The sequence below is a fragment of the Myotis yumanensis genome, unplaced genomic scaffold (assembly GCF_028538775.1).
Source record: "Myotis yumanensis isolate MYYU_CA2020_CCGP unplaced genomic scaffold, mMyoYum1.0.hap1 SCAF_7, whole genome shotgun sequence".
Classification (NCBI taxonomy): domain Eukaryota; kingdom Metazoa; phylum Chordata; class Mammalia; order Chiroptera; family Vespertilionidae; genus Myotis; species Myotis yumanensis.
The window spans coordinates 51518375-51538125 of NW_027223758.1; the positions used below are offsets into that span (position 1 = coordinate 51518375).

The window sequence follows — 19751 nt, forward strand, 5'->3', positions numbered from 1 at the left end:
TATCCCCACATTAACCAACAGAATGGCCAAAGGTCACATTTTCTAATACATAATCCTCTGCTCATCCTGCCTTTGTTCATCTTTGGCCAGTCGGTCCTGCTCATTAGAGCTAATTAGTATGTATGTGCTGCCGTTTGTCTGCATATAATCACTTTTAGAGTCTCCTACATGTGTCTTCTGCTCCGGGAAGAGACTTTGACCTCTCCTCTTCATGTGGCTCTCAGAGATAGGAAGTTATAAATTATAGAGATACAATAAGATCAAAACCAAATGGGGGAAGGGCACATTGTAAAAATTTTAAAGGAGTGATTCCGAGCCCTAATATTAACTGGAAAAAACTCATGTTCCATTCTGCTGCATGATCAAAGCCTTTGAATAAGTTAAAAGGCAGATTGAACTCATAGTTGAAAAATAACAGATACTCGAAATAAGAATTATCCTAGGGCTTAAATATTAGCCAGCCTTTCAAAGAAAAGAGTTCTCATTTATCAGGCTCAGAGTTATGAGTTCAGAAAGGAGATTTGTAATGGTGTAACCTTTCTTAAAAAATTCCTTTTGGGAAGAAGGAAGAAAGCGCCTCTGTCTGGGGCAGCCCCGCAGAGCTCTGTGGTGTGGATGTTGCTGCTTTTAGGAATTCCTTCCCCAGATCCTTTGTCAACATCACTCTGGAATGTGTACACTGGGCATTACCTTGAACTCTCCTCCACAACCTTAGTTAAAACTTCGTTGCTGTGACAGAGATGTTGGGAATGTGAATAATTCACATATTGAACACATGTGATAATTACTGTACTTATGTTAAATACACACTGTCCCTGGGTCTTACAAGGTGAGTGGGTGACTGTGCGGTTTTTGACAGATTGGTTTGTCCAACTTTTGACTTGTTCACTCAGGATCTCCCCGTGAACATCAAGGTCATCATTGAAGGGATGGAAGAAGCCGGTTCTGTGGCCCTGGAGGAACTTGTCAAGAGAGAGAAGGACAGGTTCTTTTCCAGCGTGGACTACATTGTGATTTCCGATAACCTGTGGCTGAGCCAGAGGAGGCCAGCACTCATTTACGGAACTCGAGGGAACAGCTACTTCACAGTGGAGGTATCTGCAAACCCTGGTGGCCTGCTGGGAGGAAGCCACGCTGGGGTCTGGGAGGGACAGAGACACAGCTGTGTGAGAGCACAGAGTTCTCCCAGGATGCTTGCCTGCCTCTGGGAAGTTCTGGGACAGGGTGTGGGGTTCATGAAGCTCCCACTGTGAGCCTGTGAATTGTGCACCTTTCTACAGACAGGATTCAGAGGGCTTGTGACTCACAAGCCAAGAGATTTAGGGACTGCAGCTGTGGAAAGTGGAATTTGGAGGCAGGTGCAGCAGGGGGGAGGAGAGGGAGGGTAAGAGCCTACTGATCAGGTGCTGGGGCTCCTGGGAGGGCAACAGTACCTAATCCATGGGGCCTGCCTGCCAGGTCTGGGATGGAAGACCAGGGGCACTGGTATTGCGAGGCCTGTATCCTAGTCTGGCTCATACAGCCTTTGTAGGCCCCTTACCCTCCAAGTCTTGGCATCCTTACCTCTAAAGTAAGCACAGCAAACCCTTCCACAAGCCCCTAGGGTTGTGTGATGGCTAAATGTGACAGCTAGTCTGCTTCCTTCTCCTGTTCTATCAATACAGACAGCCTGGGACAGGGCACACGACTCAGAATCAGAGAGTCCCTCCTGGGAAATCGTCTGTTATTCAGCCACTTTAGTCTGTTTTCTCATGTGACAATGTGGACACTAATAATCTGCACCCTGTGGGAACCCAGTGGGACAGGAAAGAGGACACATTCCTGGCCGCACCTTAAAGGTGCACTGGGCAGAAAAAGACCAGCAGGGCAGGAATGATGGGAGGTGCTGAACTGAAGAGACAATTTAAAAAAACACCTCACTGGACCGTGGTAACAGATTGGATATGGTGTGCACAGGAGGAATCCAAGATAATTTTAAGGTGGCAGATTAACGGGACTGGGGACTCTCCTTGTTTTGGAAATGAGCGAGTTGGTAGGAAGTCATCGTAGTAGAAGGTGTTGAGTTGACTTCTAGCCCTGAATTTCAGAAAGTAGTAGCACACCAGGGGGGTCAGACATATAGGGGTGAACATGTAGGAGTGTGGGGCTGTGAATGAAGCCCAGTGAGCTAGTTCTTGGGGCTCTGTGTGTAGAGGAAGAATGTGCCCCAGAATAAGCGGTGGGGGTGGGAGACAGAAGAGAAGTTACGAGGGGAGACATTAACTATCCTACAGGCAATAAAAGAATACAGAGGAGAAACTTGCTCAGAAACCACAGGAGGAGAATTTTCCTGGAAGGAGGGTGAGCAACAGAACAGGGTGAAACCAAGAGGAAGATGATAACGTAGCCATCAATAATGTGGTGCTGAATAGAACTGTGTTTGTGGAATAGGTGGGGGCTAGTCAGTCTCAGGGATTCAGGACACATGGGAAAAGAAGACATGGGAGCCATGTGACTGGACGGGAGGAGGAGCGATGTCAGGGTTCTCACCTGAGTCCTGAGGGACACTGGTTGGGTGTGTTTCCCACCATGTGAAAGCTACAGCTACAGCAATGACAGCGTTAGCACCTGTCTTCTCTTCTACCTGTCTTATAGGTGACATGCAGAGATCAAGATTTTCATTCAGGCACCTTTGGTGGTATCCTTCATGAGCCAATGGCTGATTTGGTGGCTCTTCTCGGTAATGTCTTATTTCATTTCACTTTTTAGACATCAAACAATCTACTAAAATATAGTTCTATATGACCCAATGTGTCTCTCCTTCCTTGGTCCAAGCCAGCTCTAAACAGAGGTGCATTAGAAGAAAAAACATATTCTTAGCATCCCCCCTTGGCTAAATATTCCTTGGGCTTATTAAGTCCATGTTACTTTTTTTCATGGACTGAACCTCTTCCTGAATTTGTCCCTTTTCTTTTACTGGCTACTGTGACACATCTGGCCATACGCAAAGACAATGGCATAGTATCGAGAGCCTTCTGCGAGGCTCTCAGAATGATGCCAAATATCCTGGCACCACTTGGCTTCATTTTTCCACGTTGCTGTGGCCCCAGGTTGCACAGAGACTCCAACGAGTTTGCTGATCACACCTGCTTCTGACCTCCTGTGGATACCTGGTATGCACAAGCCAAGTTAGGGGTCTGTGTGTGGTGTTCCCCGAGAGCCCATTTGCCCACCTTGATTCACCCTGTGGCTCTTGCCTATATCAGGACTGCCCAGCAGCTGGGGTGGATCTCTGGGAACTGAAGGAAACTTCATCTTCAGGGGCCTTGCTTGCAGGAGCCCCTTCCGCAGTCCTGTCAGGGATGTTGCTCTTTTGTGTTTGAATGTTGGTGTTCTTTTCAAACAGAGGTTCTCAGGCTACATAAGTTCAGGCCCCACAATACCGGGGTCTGCCTCACATGGCACAAAGGGCACCTTTATACAAATTTTACAACATGCTTGCTTGGCAATTTAAGACAGAATAAACAAGCCATTTTTTTTTCAAGTGTTTAAATTGTTCCAGAAGGATTCAGATAGCATGCAACTTATTATTTGAGGGTGGGCGAAGGTCAGTTCTCTATTTTACCAGAACTAATTTTTTTTCATTCCTAGGAGCAGCACCTTCATATCTATATAATGCATTTCAATCTCCTTCTCCTCCCTGACTTCCCCACTCACCAGACATGATTGCTGCTCTCCATCTGTCTAGCCTGCATGGTTTCACTCAGGCATAGCAGTCCATTCAGCCCCACAAATGTATATTGCTCTGCTAGGAAAAGTCAGATGAGGATCACAAATGGAATGAAAATAAAAGGTTTTCCCTTTTTTAAATTTTGAAACAATCCGTAACAAAGTGATACTGGATTGTGCCCACCATGTGGTTTTCATCTGCTGTGTATGGAAGGACTCAGGGTTGAAGGCTCTCTGAGGACTAATGCATTACACCTAGTCACTGGGCACCTGCTGTGTTCCAGCGCCCGGTGAATGCTGGGATGTGACCATACACAGACCCACCTTCCATGAATGAGGGCACTGTCTCTGACCACACGAGACTAAATAACAAGTGTGAACCCACATGAGTGGACCAACAGGTGGCTTGGCTCTAATTAAGCCAAGGACAACCCCCTGTGAAAATCTACATGGATGGCAGCAGTGCAACGTGTAATGGCATTCCCAGCGCTTTAAGAGGATCACAAAAAGCAAGGCCTGAGGGTTGAGATGTCAGGAGCAAAACGTGAAGGGAAGATGTCACTGTTCTGGTTTTCAACCACATCCTCCTCAGCCCCTCCCCTTGTCCCCCGGGACTTCACCCAGAATGTGTCACTGCACTAGGGGTACAGTACTGCAGATTGCTGCACAGCATCCATGGCCTGAGTTATGGAACGCCCTCATTTAGTCCAATACAATATATGGTATGTTAGGTAATGATGCAAACCCAGTAGTAAAGTTGAAGTCAAACATTAAATTGGGCACCAAGTGACTGGGACTGGCTGTCATTGATTTGCAGTCACCCTCACCAAAGTCAAAGCAGAACATAAATCCACCACCAACAGTAGATTCACTCAGTATCCCTTTAATGAACGTCCCCAAACTTCTGCTGACATCCTCCCATGCAAGATAGAGCTGCCTATGGACCCACAACTATTTCTTTATCGTGTGCTTTGTGGTTGTCGACCTTAATGGAAAGATTTGAAAATGTAGTGCCTCACAGTAATTTTCTGGCATTGTCAGGTTATAATCACATTAGGAATGTGGACATAGTTTTATGAAGTGTCTTTACTTGAATAAAAGTCCCTAGATTTTGCTGCCCAGAGATGTTTTTCATCATTTATGTTCTCTACTTACTGTTTGCATTGTATCTTTGGTAAGTATTTTCTCGAAATAGCAATATCTACTAAATCTCAAGTCTGCTTCTTTTATAGATATTCTTTGATGATTTCCCTGATTCATATTAATCCCGAAAATCTTTCATAAATAACAGTCCAGTCGACTGCTCATCATCACAAAGGCGCTCATGGTCCTGATGGATCTCACAGATTAGACCCCAATATTATGCTTTTGATTAATGATGAGTATTTATTATATTATTATGTGTGGAGAGGAGAGAAGTTGAGAAGGAATGATGATTTTCAGTTTCTCGAAGTATTATGTACATACACATACACATGTATATCTAAACACTTTTATAATGAATACATTACTTCGTAACTCAGGATATGATAAAACTTTTAAAAGTTTTTATGTTTATGCTATAACAGGTAGAGTTGGGAACTTGAATGTAATGCAGGTGAGTCAAACCCCATTTAATTGATTGCAAATCCATGTTTTCATCCTTCCATCCACAAGATAGACATTAAAGCAGGTCTAACACAGGCTGAGTCAGCCTGGTGACCTCCATCCTGTACCATCCCCTCTAGGATGTGAGCTGTTGCCACTGGCTCTGCCGTGGGAACCAGAGCCAGTCACAGGCCTGCTGCTGCCCCAGGGGAGTCACTGTGGTCCCGCTGCAGGGCCTGGACATCAGCCCAGCGGAACATCTGTCTGGCTTTGTTTCCTGTGTGTCCTGTAGGTAGCCTCACAGACTCTGCTGGTCATATTCTGATCCCTGGGATCTATGACCACGTGGCTCCTCTCACAGAAGAGGAGAAAGAACTGTACGGTGCCATCGACCTGGACCTAGAAGAATACCGGAACAGCAGCCGGGTTAAGAAATTCCTGTTCAACACCAAGGTACAGCCCCCAGCTGACGGCTCTCCGAAAGGAATGACGACACTAAACCACTTTTCCCACTGCCTGATCTGAGTGTTGCTCATCTCCGCATCTTACAACTGACAGCAGTTAATTCTGAGGCTTGTCATGGTCTAGACCAGTGGTTCTCAACCTTCCTAATGCCGTGACCCTTTAATACAGTTCCTCATGTTGTGGTGACCCCCAATTTCATTGTTACAAATTGAACATAATTAAAGCAGAGTGATTAATCACAAAAACAATATGTAATTATATATGTGTTTTCCGATGGTCTTAGGCGACCCCTGTGAAAGGGTCGCGACCCACAGGTTGAGAACCGCTGGTCTAGACTCTAGATCCAGATCTTTATCTGGGGGCCATAACCACAGAGCTTCCTTTCACAGCCCAGCCTTTCCTAATCCCTTTACTAGACTCAATCCCAACCAGCTGGGCTTCCTATTCGTTCAGAGAGTGAGAACAGCCTGCAATTGTTCAGCTCTAAGACCCCTCACTGTTCATTTTTCTAGACAAAACCAAGAGCCTCAGGGCTCCTCTGTAAATGGCTGCATCGCTGCCTCAGTGTAGTGAGTAAGCCCAGAGGCAGAGGCGTTGTTAAGGGCAAATTCGGACTTGTTGCCACCTCCTCCTGCTGTGGAGTGTGGGCACTTGGCTGCTTCCCTGGGGAGGGGGGATGCCAGAGAGGCCGGAGAGGGATCACGAGAGGGAGGAGCCCTGCTGGCCATAGGGGCGGAGTTTACTATGAGGCGGGGTCTGTTTCCTCTGAAGAGGTCTAGGTGGCCACAGCCAGAAAGAAAACGGCTCGGATGCCTGAAAAATCAAAGGCATTTACATGCAAGTTGTCACTGCGATGACTGGGGATGGAAATTTATAACTGAACTCAAATTTCTGAAAGGGCCCCTTTGCCATCTATTAATTGGAAACTTAAGAGCTCCGGTGAGGAGGGGCCTTTGCCATAGGAGTTACTTGGGGAGGTGACAGCCGCACAGGACCTCATGTCCTGAGGGAGAAGGTCACTTTGTTATTACTCCAGATGTAGCCAAGCAGGGTGATAATGAACTTGTCATGAACGGTGTCGCTGATGTACAGAAACTGGTGATGCAAGCAATCTAACTGAACTGATTTTAATCAGTCTTTCTTGTACACAATAAAATAACTTTATTTTAATTCAGGAGGAAATTCTGATGCACCTATGGAGGTACCCTTCTCTTTCCATCCATGGGATCGAGGGCGCGTTCGATGAGCCCGGAACTAAAACAGTCATACCTGGCCGAGTTATAGGAAAATTTTCCATCCGCCTGGTCCCTCACATGAATACATCTGTGGTGGAAAAACAGGTAAGAAACCTGCATGGTTCTGCCGGGCAACACCCTCCTGAAAGCCATGCACCCCTGTGGAGGGAGCAGTGCAGGTGTTGGCACTGAATACCATATTTTTTCAGTATACAAGGGACTGCAACACAAGTAAAAAAAAAAAAAAAATACAATTTTTGTTCGCTAAAAATCTCTTTCCTCGATTATATTGCAATTACAGTAGTCAGATAAATAACCATTGGGAGTTGGAGTGATGGAAAAATTTAAAGAATTAAATGGGAGCTATAAAGGCAAGATTGGTTTTGTGCACAGATGAAGAAGCTAACTGCAACAGCTGGATGGAGCCAGAAAATCTCAAGTGCCCATTGCTTGTCCACATGTCTGAAATGAACACTCTAATAGGAGCCATTTTAATGAAAATGTTATCTGGAAGGACTTGTATGTCTACATTATCCATCTGTTATCAGTAAACTTCAAGTTTAACAGCAAGTAAACTCTGAACAAATGAGCTCAAGAAATACCTCATCCCAACCCTCTCTACCCCACATTCCTCTGTTACTGTCTTCTAAGTGATAATTACATTCTAAAGTAGGGTCCCCTCCCCAACTGCCTCTCCTTCCTCCTTCTCCCCTCCCCTATTCTCACAACACTCATTCCCTGAGGGCAGGACTTTGTCTGTCTTGCTCACAGCTATATCCCTAGCACCTAGAACAGTTCTTTGCCACATGACAGGTGTTCTATAAATGTTAGTTGAAGGAATGAATGGAAGAAATATCTCAGGCTATGGAGTTTTTCTTTAGAGGATTTCCATAGTAGCAACATATCCAGGGGCAGAAAAGGATGCTAACAGGCCCTTTCCCAGCTCAGTGTGGGATTGCTCTCAAACTAAGTCCAAAAAGAAGGATTTTTAAATTGAGAAGTTATACTTGTATTTTGTTACATAATCACTCAACATTCATAATGTTCATATTATTCATGTTGTCCATAATATTATTCAAGGTCTCAGTTACTAAATTCATAACAAGCAAATATTAACAGTCAGACACTGTGGTCAGGATGGGGAGGGGAGGGACTGGGGATAGAAGAGGGTGAGGGCAAGTGTTTCCCCCATTGGGTGAAGCTCTGTCCTAGAGACCTGCTCACTGTGTCATCATCCCCCAGGCAGAACCAAGGTCAGATCACAACCCTTGGACTTGCTGGGTTGGGGTTTCCAAGTTTCTTGATGGATGACTATAGTCATTGTCTGAGGGAATAACTAGAAATTTTCTCTTACAATTGAAAACATTACCTTTTAGGTGCAGCAGCATCTCCAGTATATATTCTCCCAAAGAAATAGTTCCAACCAGATGGATGTTTCCATGGTGCTGGGACTGCACCCGTGGATCGCAGATATTAAAGATCATCAGTATCTTGCAGCAAAAAGAGCCATCAAAATAGGTTGGACTGAAGATATTTCAAGTTTCCAGTGTCCAGTGGGACTGAGGGGTGGTACCCAAGGGTGGGTGATGTGGATAAAGCAGACACATTTAAATCTCCCAATATCGACCGTCCTTCTGACACAGGCTGTATTACTGAGTGTGACGTGTGCAGGGGTCTTTATATACACTGTCTCATCAATGTGGTCTCTCAAAACATCTTATACTGTACTTACCCTTCTTGTGATGATGGGAATGACAAAATACTTACGTGATGAGATGAAGTGGGGCAAGTGATATAGGCATTGTCTATTTCTGGCTGTGGCTGACCATGGGTAACTGAGACTACAGAAGTGCAGCCATGGATAGGAGGAACTACTGTATTACAGATGGAGCCTTAGGCCACGCCCCTGAAGATGCCAGAGCTGGAGTTTGAGGTCCAGACCTCCTGGGAGGACCAACTTTCTGGGAGGGTTGTCAGGACAAGGGACGCAGGCATGAAAAATTGGAGGAGAAGCCCCATCACAATGCCTCCAGGTGCAGCAGTATTTTACCAGTAAAATTTGGGAGTGAAGAAAAGAGGAAGATAAGTCAGGCAGGTAAATGTAATGCCAGCTGAAGAGAGATGTGTGATTGACATGTCAAAGTCAACGATAAAGACCTGAGATGCTCTTGCAGGAATGCAGGAGTCACCTTTTGGTCTATTTGTGTAATAAACCACCAAGTACATCAACATTGTTCACATTCATGCCTTGCTTTGTGGATAAAGACCACGTGGCATGTTCTCTTTTCTGTCTTTGTTTTATTTTTCATTCCCACTCCATCACTGGCAACTTGTCCTCTCACCCGGAAGGTTTGAACCCATCTCTTTCTAGATCTTAGTCCATTAAACTATTTCATGGGATACATTGAAATCTGAGTACAAATATTCAGATAGTCAGGTGATAGTTGACTATAGTGATTTACTTATATACTAGAGACCCGGTGCATGGATTCGTGCACTGGTGGGGTCCCTTGGCCTGGCCTGCAGGGATTGGGCTGAAACCGATCTCTGGGTCTTGGGGTGCAGGTGAAGCAGATTTGGGGCTGACAGTTCCCCAGCAGCAACCTAACTCATGGCCAATTCCGCGAGGAATCGGACTCCCTCCTCTACTGGTTGGAACATCTGCCCCCTGGTGGTCATTGCACATCATAGCAACTGAGCAAATGGTCGAACAGTCGGACAGTCACTTAGGCTTTTATATATATAGATTGGTTACAAAAAACAAAACACAAAAACACTAAGTCCCACTTTCCTAATATTTAATTCATGAAACAACCATAAAAGTAGGTACATCTGTGCTGCTCTTCCCAAAAATGCATGACATCTTCCAGTTATGAGGAAACAGACATACCCAAATTAAGGAACAGCTTACACAACAACCGATCAGTACTGTTCAAGAGGGTCAAGGTCATGAAAGACAAGGAAAGACTAAGAAGCTGTCACAGACTAGAGGAGATGACGAAGCAGTGACAAATGCAGTGTGGGATTCTGGATGGGATCATGGCACAGAAAAAGGGGAAAGAGTCATGACATTCCAATAAGGTCAGAGTCTGGTTAATAATATTATTCCAATTTTAATTTCCTATTCTTGATAACTGCACAATAGGTATGTAAGTTGTTAATGTTAGGGGAAGAAGTGTTAAGGGCACCTGGGAACTGTACCACTTTTGCAACTTTCTATAAGTCTGAAATTACTTCAAAATACAAATTTTTGAAATTATCTTTTTATGTAGGTAGTTGTAAAGAAGGCAATCACAGTTTTCTTCTTGATGCTACTGACTATTTTAGAATATAAATTGCATGATAGCGAGAAGCTTACTTACCCCATGCACCAAATGTAATGGTGATTACTGGGCATAGTCTTGTCATTATGTTATTCAAATGCCTTCTTTTCCTGTTTTAGTGTTTGGAACAGAGCCAGATATGATCCGGGATGGATCAACCATACCAATTGCCAAAATATTCCAGGATATTATCCAGAAGAGTGTGCTGATGCTTCCGCTGGGCGCTGTTGACGATGGGGAGCACTCTCAGAATGAGAAAATCAACAGGTAGGCTCTTGTGGGGGCTATGCCCTCACTGCCCAACCCCAGGTCTGTACATCGGAACCTCCCAACATGCTGCATACATTAGATTGAATTGATATCCTCAAATCTTTCTGTTCACATTGTAGATTAGTTTTCCTCCATCATGTGAATGGAAATAACAGTGTTTCTCTTACTTCTCTCATTAGGTGGAACTACATAGAAGGATCCAAATTGTTTGCTGCCTTTTTCCTAGAGGTGGCTCAGCTTCATGAATAATGGCAGGAACCTTCCAGTTTAGATCTGACCTGCTAACACCCTGGACAGGAAAGGAATCTCACTATCCAGAGAATTTCAGTCCAGAAAGTAATGTTTTCCCTCCCATTTAAAATATCTTTGGACATTTGGACCAATAAGTATAGACATTGGGAATGGTCTAATGTCCCATAGCAATCCTTTCTAAAGTCACAGCTTCCTTCACCAACCTGATCTCCCCAAGTTCAGCTGCAGTATCCCAGGACTGGACCTCCCCTCACAATGATTGACATAGTCACTCTAGCTTGCTTTCTAGGTCCGGAAGTACTCACTGCCACATAATCATTCCATGCAGTGACTGTCAGTACTCATCACACCCTTGCTTGTACCACATCTTCCTTTTATCTTATTAATAAAAACCTTGGTCTCCACCACTGACTACCATGATTTCCCTGTGGGTTCATTTTTAGAGGAGTTACTAGAGCATGATACTATGTTAACCTCTTGCTTCCCCTTCATTTATTTTTCCTGCTCTGAAAAGTTCTGAAATAGAAATGATCAATATGCATAGCCTCATGTCACTTGGGATTTGTGTGAAGATGAGTACTCTTTTATCCCAAGCCGCTTTACCTTTGTTGTGATGGATGCCAACAGACCACCTGATTTCTGCTCTTTCTTTCTCCCCATCAGGAAAGGCCCACTCGGTCTCTCCAATGTCTGTGCATATGTAAATTTGCTACAGCAGAATCAATCCTGATAGAAGTTCACTCAGCCCATTGGAATTTTACTCAATGACTACATCTAAATTGCTCAAAGCTTTTAATAGCATCAGTGATAGATAGAGAACTAATCAACCCTGACATCAGTAACACACTCTATATTTAAAGCCATCAGCTAGTGTGCATCCATTAATCATTTCAGTTAACCATCTTGTTTGCTTGATTGGATTTGATGGTGTACACAAACAAACAAGAATGTAATTTTTCTAAGGTTGAGTATGTAAACAAATCAATTCAATCTTTATGAATTCATTATCTAAATCACATTAATGGAGAAGAATTTAAGGGTTTATTAAAAACGTTTCTCTTGTGATTCAAAATAAAACCAAAGCATAAGGCATTCCATCTCTTTGTGGGTCCTTGAAATGTCAGTGTTAAAATTTTCACATCTGAAATGGCTGGGTCATGGTTGCCAGTGATCCACTTACTCTGACTCCGGTCACAGAAATAGGACCCCACTTAGGCTTCAGCCTGTGTGTGGGGAGGGACACACACAAAGGGTCCACTTGTCTGATGGAGAGAACATCAAGTCCTGGCAGTTGAGTGTTGGCAGGTGTTTCATATTCTTGATATTAAGTTTGGTTCATGCTTGCTGGATTAAGTTGAATCTTGTGACATTTGGGATTTTGTGGGACCTACCTGACATATTTGGCAGAGTTCCCAAGAACTAATTGTACTAGAGGTCTATGATGCTAATTTTATTTTTAAAAGGGTGTTCAGATAAGTCAACTTACACAAGCAGGTTGTAAAACATATTGTCACTACTTCTGAGCAATGTAACATCAGTTTTACCAAGTCACTGAATAATAAGATGTATTCTTTGATCTTCACTCCTGCTGAATCTGAGACCTGCAGTGTCTTGGTTAATTATTCAGCAGCCACCAGGTGAGAATGGAGGAGGACGAACAAAGTCATTTAATCTAGAGATTCTACCCCTGGGATACCTGAGTCCAGAGCCCATGTCTTTCTGCTTCCCCGTCACCCCAGCTCTCATAGGCCCCTCTGGATTGTCCACCTGGTCTTGAGCCACCTAGCTGCCTGGGTTCTGCTGTGATAAGCAGCATCTTCCAGGTTGGTTACATTCAGAGGTAAGAGAAATCTACCCAATTACTGGCAAGGAGACAAATTAATCAATTGTGAGAAGACAAAGGAGTTGAGGATAGGGAAATTTAAATACTTGCTTTAAGAATTTCATTGAAGAAAGATATACACAATGTGTGAAAAGATCACCCAGTGTACTTGTTGGGGTATGTGGGGACAGCTCGATCAGGAGGGAACATCATTGGACCGGAGGAGGGCAATGTGTCTGGGTTAGGGGTTAACAGGGGTGGGCAAACTTTTTGACTTGAGGGCCACAATGGGTTCTTAAGCTGGACCGGAGGGCCGGAACAAAAGCATGGATGGAGTGTTTGTGTGAACTAATATAAATTCAAAGTAAACATCATTACATAAAAGGGTACGGTCTTTTTTTTTTTAGTTTTATTCATTTCAAACGGGCTGGATCCGGCCCGCGGGCCGTAGTTTGCCCACGGCTGGGTTATGACCATCAACTGGATTTGGTAGATGCTCTTAAGGAAAACACTGAGGACTGGGGATGTTTTTAGCTTTCTATTGTAGTCATAAAGTGTACTGGCTGGGAAACCTGTGTGCGTGTGCACTGGACAGTAGCTCACATTGCCTACTTACCGCCTGAGGAGGGCAGTGGATAAGCACACACAGAGGACCTGCTCCGGGCCTCTTCTCACTCCACAGCTCATCCCAGTTCACCCCTCCCCAGGCCTCTGTGTCAGCCAGAAGCCAGGGACACCCAGCCCAGCCCCCTCTCCTGAGAACCAGACCCAGATCCTCCTGTGTATTTCATATCAAGAACTCAACTCTTCTAAAATGGAAACTTTCATCCATCCTCCCAAACCTGTTTACCCTCTGAGGTTCCCTGCTGTGGTAAATGGACTGTGAGAATCCTGAGTCTTCTTGGACACTTTCGTCTTTCAAATCCAATTCAATATCAAGACCAAAAGCCACCACTTCCTTCCATCTGCACTGTCACCTCCAAGATCCTGTGAGCCAAATCCTCTAACTTTGGTGGGTTATTGCAAAAGCCACTACCTAATCTCTGCTTACCTGGCAAACGTCACCAGTGTACCTGTCACACAGCCTGTGTGTCCTTCCCGCTTGCTTAAAACCCTAGAGTGGCCAGTGGGTCCTAGGGTGAACCCCACAACAGGGTCTACAGAGTGGCCCACTTTGTCCTCCGCTTTCTCTGCTGGCCTTAATCTGCCTCACTACTTAGGCCCTCACCTGCCCCAGAGCCTTCTGCTATCTCCCCCTGTCCCTGGCACATGACCTACCCTCTTGGTCTGGCTCATCCCCCACCACCCTGGACTCCATGTTGTTCTTCAGATCTTGGCTTAGTTGTACTTTTTCAGATAAGCCTTTTCTGATTCCCTCAGTGAGTTAGGTGTCCATATTCACCATCATAGTCTCTGTAGTTCTGTTGTGCCATTTGTTATCATTGTATTAAAGCACATATTTGTAAAATGAAGAAAACAGCCAGCCCCCCCTAGACTGTAAACACTTAAGTTCTGTCTATTGTGGACTCTCCAAAATTCCAGACGTGTCATGGGTCTTCAGGAAACATTTACATAATAGATGAAGATCTCCACACTTGTGTGACCCATCTACATGCTGCCGTGTCTCCCATCATTTAAGCAAACTTTAAGCTTCTTACCTAACATCAGATTCCATTTCCAACCAATCTCTGTACTTCAAGGCCCAGCAAAGTGCACTGCATACAGTAGCTGCTCCTTATTTCTTGCTAAAATCATTCTTTTGATTCTACAGTTGCAATTTTTGGGGTGTCCCTGCCTGCTGTCCCGCCTGAACTTCTATATTTTTGTTGTTGTTGTTAATTGAGGATATTTTTCCATTGATTTTTTTTATATAGAGAGAGTGGAAGGGAGTGAGACAGAGAGAAAGAAACGTTGATGTGAGAGAGACACATCAATTGGTTGCCTCCCGCATGCGGTAGGGGCTGGCCAGGGATTGAGCTCGAAACCAAGGTTATGTGCTCTGGGCCAGAATTGAACAGGTGACTCTTTAGTCCATGAGCTGATGCTCAATCCACTGAACCAAACCAGCTAGGGCTGGACTTCTATCTTTACACTCTTCACCTCACATGTTCCTTGCTGAAACTGTCTTGGGAGCAGCTAATCCTGGGAAAAGTACATAAAACAAGTCATGCTGAGGTGATAACAGCTCATGTGTACCCTCCCAGGCATCATCTGTGTCTTCATAGGGGTCATGCCTTAGTTCAGAGGCCACAAACCAGCAACATGGGAGCCCAGAAGGCTCCTCACTGTGCCTCATGTGGTCTCTACAATGTCCAAATTGCTTCTGGATTGAATGCCAACATTTCAGAATTGGAAGGCTTCAAACAAATCGTTTCTCTCCTGCAATCAGAAGGTAGGGCAATACTGACCTGTGGCTCCTGCAGGGTGACAGCCAGCTGAGCTGAGATGTTGTGCTGAGTATGCACAGTGTCTGGCCCATAATTTGTGCTCAACAAACATCTTAAAAGTGGACTAAGAAAGCAGGTGAAGAAAGAAAAGAAATGCTATCTATTTGGCTTTTCACTTCTACTGATAGCTACTTTCACTTAAAAAACAAGTACCCAAACCAACTCCATTTTATGATAGGGCCAAATAACTTTTAAATACTATGCTCTTTTAAATACTTAGTTTTAAATGTATTCAATGTCATCTAGCTATCATTTTTTAATGTTACTTTTTAATTCAAGTTTGAATATTAATTGAACATGTAATAGCTAACTAATTAATGATTTGAGATCTTGACTATATATTTGTTTCTGTGATAATGTAACTATGGTTAGATCTAGCATAGTTATGTTATCTGTCTGTAATACCATACCACTGCCTTATATGCTAAGCAATAAAATTTACATTATTTATTTATTTATGTATTTTTAGAGGGACAGAGGAAGGGAAGAAGAGGTAGGGGGAAGGGGGGGGGGGGAGAGAGAGAGAAAGAAACATGGATTTGTTGTTCCACTTATTTATGCATTCATTCCTTAACTCTTGTATGTGCCCTGACTGGAGATCAAACCACAACCTTGGTGTATCAGGATTATGGTCTAACCCAGTGGTCGGCAAACTGCGGCTTGCGAGCCACATGCAGCTCTTTGGCCCCTTGAGTGTGGCTCTTCCACAAAATACCCCATGCAGGCGCGCATGTACAGTGTGATTGAAACTTCGTGGCCCATGTGCAGAAGTCGGTATTTTGTGGAAGAGCCACACTCAAGGGGCCAAAGAGCTGCATGTGGCTCGTGAGCTGCAGTTTGCTGAACACTGGTCTAACCAACTGAGCTACCTTACCAGGGCAACAAGCAAGCCTATATAATAAAAGGGTAATATGCAAATTGACCCTAACAGTAGAACTCCTGGGAACTATCAGTCGCTATGACATGCACTGACCACCAGGGGGGCACCGCTCAGCCAGAAGCTGGCTCATGACTGGCCAGTACAGCAGCAGTGGCGGGAGCTTCTCCTGCCTCCACAGCAGTGCTAAGGATATCTGACTAAGCCAGCAGGTGGACATCCCCTGAAGCCTCCCGGGCTGCCTGAGAGATGTCTAACTGCCAGCTTAGGCCTGATCCCCTAAGAAGCGGGCCTAAGCCATCAGTCGGACATCCCCCAAGGGGTCCCAGACTGCAAGAGGGTGCAAGCTGGGCTGAGGGACCTCCTCCCCGCCCCCCCCCCCCCCCCCCAGTGCACGAATTTCCATGCACCAGGCCTCTAATGAAATATAAACCAAGACCTAACACTTGCACATTTTCCTTCTGATCTCCCACTGACCAACACGGAAACATCTACCTTTTATTTCGTAGAGCACTTAACACGTAAGAAAGATAACCTTCCTCCTCACTGTCTTGAAAAGGACTTGCCTCTCTAGGAAGCAAGTCCTGGGAGGCAGGGACTGGGCTGAGTACATTCTATACTTTCCTCAGCTATCCGAAAGTTCAGTCAATTGATGAAAGACAAAGGCAGAAATACAGGAGGTTTTCTGCAGTAAAGTGATGTTTCTTTTCTTTTAAAATTTTTTTCAGCATGATGTGAAAGAGAATGGATGGTAGGTGTAATGACTATAATTTCTTAACAGTTATGGTAAGTAAATAAATGCTTCTGAGCTTTTTAAATTTGGGTAGTTTGAAGAAAAAAATTGTCATTATGTGGAAAAATTATACTTAAAATCACTGTTCTAGTGTAATTTCTTATTCAGAATGAGAAAAGATGTCAGATAAATTATGCCTTTGAGTATAACAGAAAATATGAAGTTTTAAATCATTTCACCTCCCACACTAAAATTCACCAAAAGACATTTAAAAAGAACTTATATTTAAAATTCTAGTGTGGGTGGTTAAGTGTTCATAGCATACCATCACTGTTATTGTAGGTGGGCATTTGAATGTAATGACAGAAAATGCTAATTTAAAGGAAATTAGAGCTTCAAAGGACACTATTAAAATAAGTTAGTCATCAAAAATTAGTCACCCCAAATGACCTCAATGTTTCATTTCAAATTTTATGTAATTATAATCAAATAAAGGAGGTTACCTAACTTTGTTTAAAACCCCATTTGAAGAACCAGAAGGCAGAGCTCTGGCCTATTATATCAGCACAAAGTGAGGCGGGGGGGAAGGGGGGGGAAGGAGTTCTAAAAAGGAGAGTCCCAGAGGGGAAGCACCAAATTCTGCATATTCTGCCTAAATCTCTGGATGACTTCTAAACTATGGATGTGTGAAGCAGATGAAAGCCTCCAAGCTAAGGCTGAGGGAGGATGAATACAGCCCAAATAACTGTCTGTTAGAACAGTAACAACCATCATCAGCCTCTTCGGAGGAACATAACTGAATTTAGAATCTCTACTGATTACTCAGATGTCTAGGATACAAATCAAAATTACTAGACATTTAAGAAAGAGGAAAACATGATTCATAATAAGAGAAAATCAACATAGCTTAATCACAGAGAAATAAGGAAAAAACCACTAGCTGCTTTGAATAGATGTTTATAGATGACAGAAGGATCAGGGAACATATTAGATAAACAGAAATGATCCAATCTGCAGGTCTGAGAGAAAAAAAAAAGAATGAAAAATAAAAGACACCTTCAATGCACTGTGTATAATATCAAGATGTGTAATATGTATATTTTATTGGCATTCAAGAGAAAAAAAATAGGGACAGCTCTCTCCCTCCTCTTAAGGAACCTCTTTACTGGGACTGCATCCTAGCCACAGGACCAGATTGGTAGGAGTAGTCTATGTGTGAATTTGGGACATTGAAGGGGGAAATAGTCACCAACTTTACCCAATATGGACAGAACCAGAGAACATGACATCTTTTTGAGCTTTGTTTTTCTTACCTGTAAAATGAAAATAATATCCCTATTTAGAGAGGTAATAACAGATAATGCATTTAAGGTTTTAGCATAATGCCTGTCATTTATGGAAGTTGGTATATCTTCTTTTGTACATTCTCCTTTTAATTTTCCAACCTGCTACTGTAAAAATGTTTACTATTCATTATCTAATAGGAAAAATGACATATACCTAGAAAATGATGTAAATCTATTGCTTTATTTCCTCATATATGATAGTGTATACATATTTTACTTATGAAGTTTGAAAAGTTGCTCTGAATTTTTCCTTTATACTTTCTTAGACTGCTACTATGATAGATTTGGTAATAATCCTTCTGTATCATTTATGTTGCTTCTTCTTTTTTTTAAATAATTAAATATTTATTGTTCAGATTATTACATTTGTTCCTCTTTTCTCCCCCCATAACTCCCCTCCTCCCAGTTCCCACCCCACCCTCCGCCCTCACTCCCCACCCACTGTCCTCATCCATAGGTGCATGATTTTTGTCCAGTCTCTTCCCGCATTTCCTACACCCCTTCCTCCCCCCAAGCATAGTCAGTCCATTCCCTTTCTATGTCCCTGATTCTATTATAATCACCAGTTCATTCTGTTCATCAGATTATTTATTTACTTGATTCTTAGATTCACTTGTTGATAGATGCATGTTTGTTGTTCATAATTTGTATCTTTACCTTTTTCTTCTTCTTCCTCTTCTTAAAGGATACCTTTCAGCATTTCATATAATACTGGTTTGGTGGTGATGAACTCCTTTAGCTTTTCCTTATCTGTGAACCTCTTTATCCGACCTTCAATTCTGAATGATAGCTTTGCTGGATAAAGTACTCTTGGTTGTAGGTTCTTGGTATTCATCACTTTGAATATTTCTTGCCACTCCCTTCTGGCCTGCAAAGTTTCTGTTGAGAAATCAGCTTACAGTCGTATGGGTATTCCCTTGTAGGTAACTGAGTTTCTTTCTCTTGCTGCTTTTAAGATTCTCTCTTTGTCTTTTGCTCTTGGCATTTTAATTATGATGTGTCTTGGTGTGGTCCTCTTTGGATTCCTTTTGTTTGGGGTTCTCTGCGCTTCCTGGACTTGTAAATCTATTTCTTTCACCAAGTAGGGGAAGTTTTCTGCCATTATTTCTTCAAATAGGTTTTCAATATCTTGCTCTCTCTCATCTTCTGGCACCCCTATTATTCTGATGTTGGTACGCTTGTAGCTGTCCCAGAGGCTCCTTACACTATCTTTGTATTTTCGGATTCTTTTTTCATTTTGCTTTTCCGGTTGGGTGTTTTTTGCTTCCTCGAATTTCAAATCTTTGACTTGATTCTTGCGCTCCTCTGGTCTGCTGTTGGGAGTCTGTATAATATTCTTTATTTCAGTCAGTGTATGCTTACTTTCTAGTTGGTCCTTTATCACACCATCGAGGGTCTCATTAGATTTCCTGTACATCTCATCAAGTTTATCGACAGCCTCTAGAAGCCTCTTGAGAGACCTCAAAAGTGTGGTTTTGAATTCTATATCCAGTAGCCTGCTTTCCTCCGGTTCTGTCCTTTGTGGCCTGTTTCTTTGTCTTGGCATTTTTTTATGCTTCACTGTGTCGATAGAGTGGCTTTCCATGTTAAGTGTCCCAATTACCTGAGGTGGACACTTTTGGTGCACCCCCTTGTGGTCTCTGTGAGCAGTCTTGTAGTCAAGCCTTGATTGTTGTAGGTAATTAC

The 19751-nt window shown here is 43.3% G+C and overlaps 1 protein-coding gene across 2 annotated transcripts in view; it reads left to right on the top strand.

Annotated features, from left to right (window-relative positions):
* The window catches only part of CNDP1 (carnosine dipeptidase 1), a 31113-nt gene extending 19245 nt beyond the window's left edge, over window positions 1-11868 (top strand). For both annotated transcript variants that reach the window (XM_070420469.1, XM_070420470.1), the window contains exons 6-12: window positions 894-1094; window positions 2635-2719; window positions 5588-5748; window positions 6936-7100; window positions 8372-8513; window positions 10438-10585; window positions 10768-11868. In XM_070420469.1, the coding sequence (XP_070276570.1) occupies window positions 894-1094; window positions 2635-2719; window positions 5588-5748; window positions 6936-7100; window positions 8372-8513; window positions 10438-10585; window positions 10768-10837 (972 nt within the window). In that variant the 3' untranslated portion in view covers window positions 10838-11868. The remainder of the gene's footprint in view (window positions 1-893; window positions 1095-2634; window positions 2720-5587; window positions 5749-6935; window positions 7101-8371; window positions 8514-10437; window positions 10586-10767) is intronic.
* Window positions 11869-19751: the final 7883 nt, after the last annotated feature.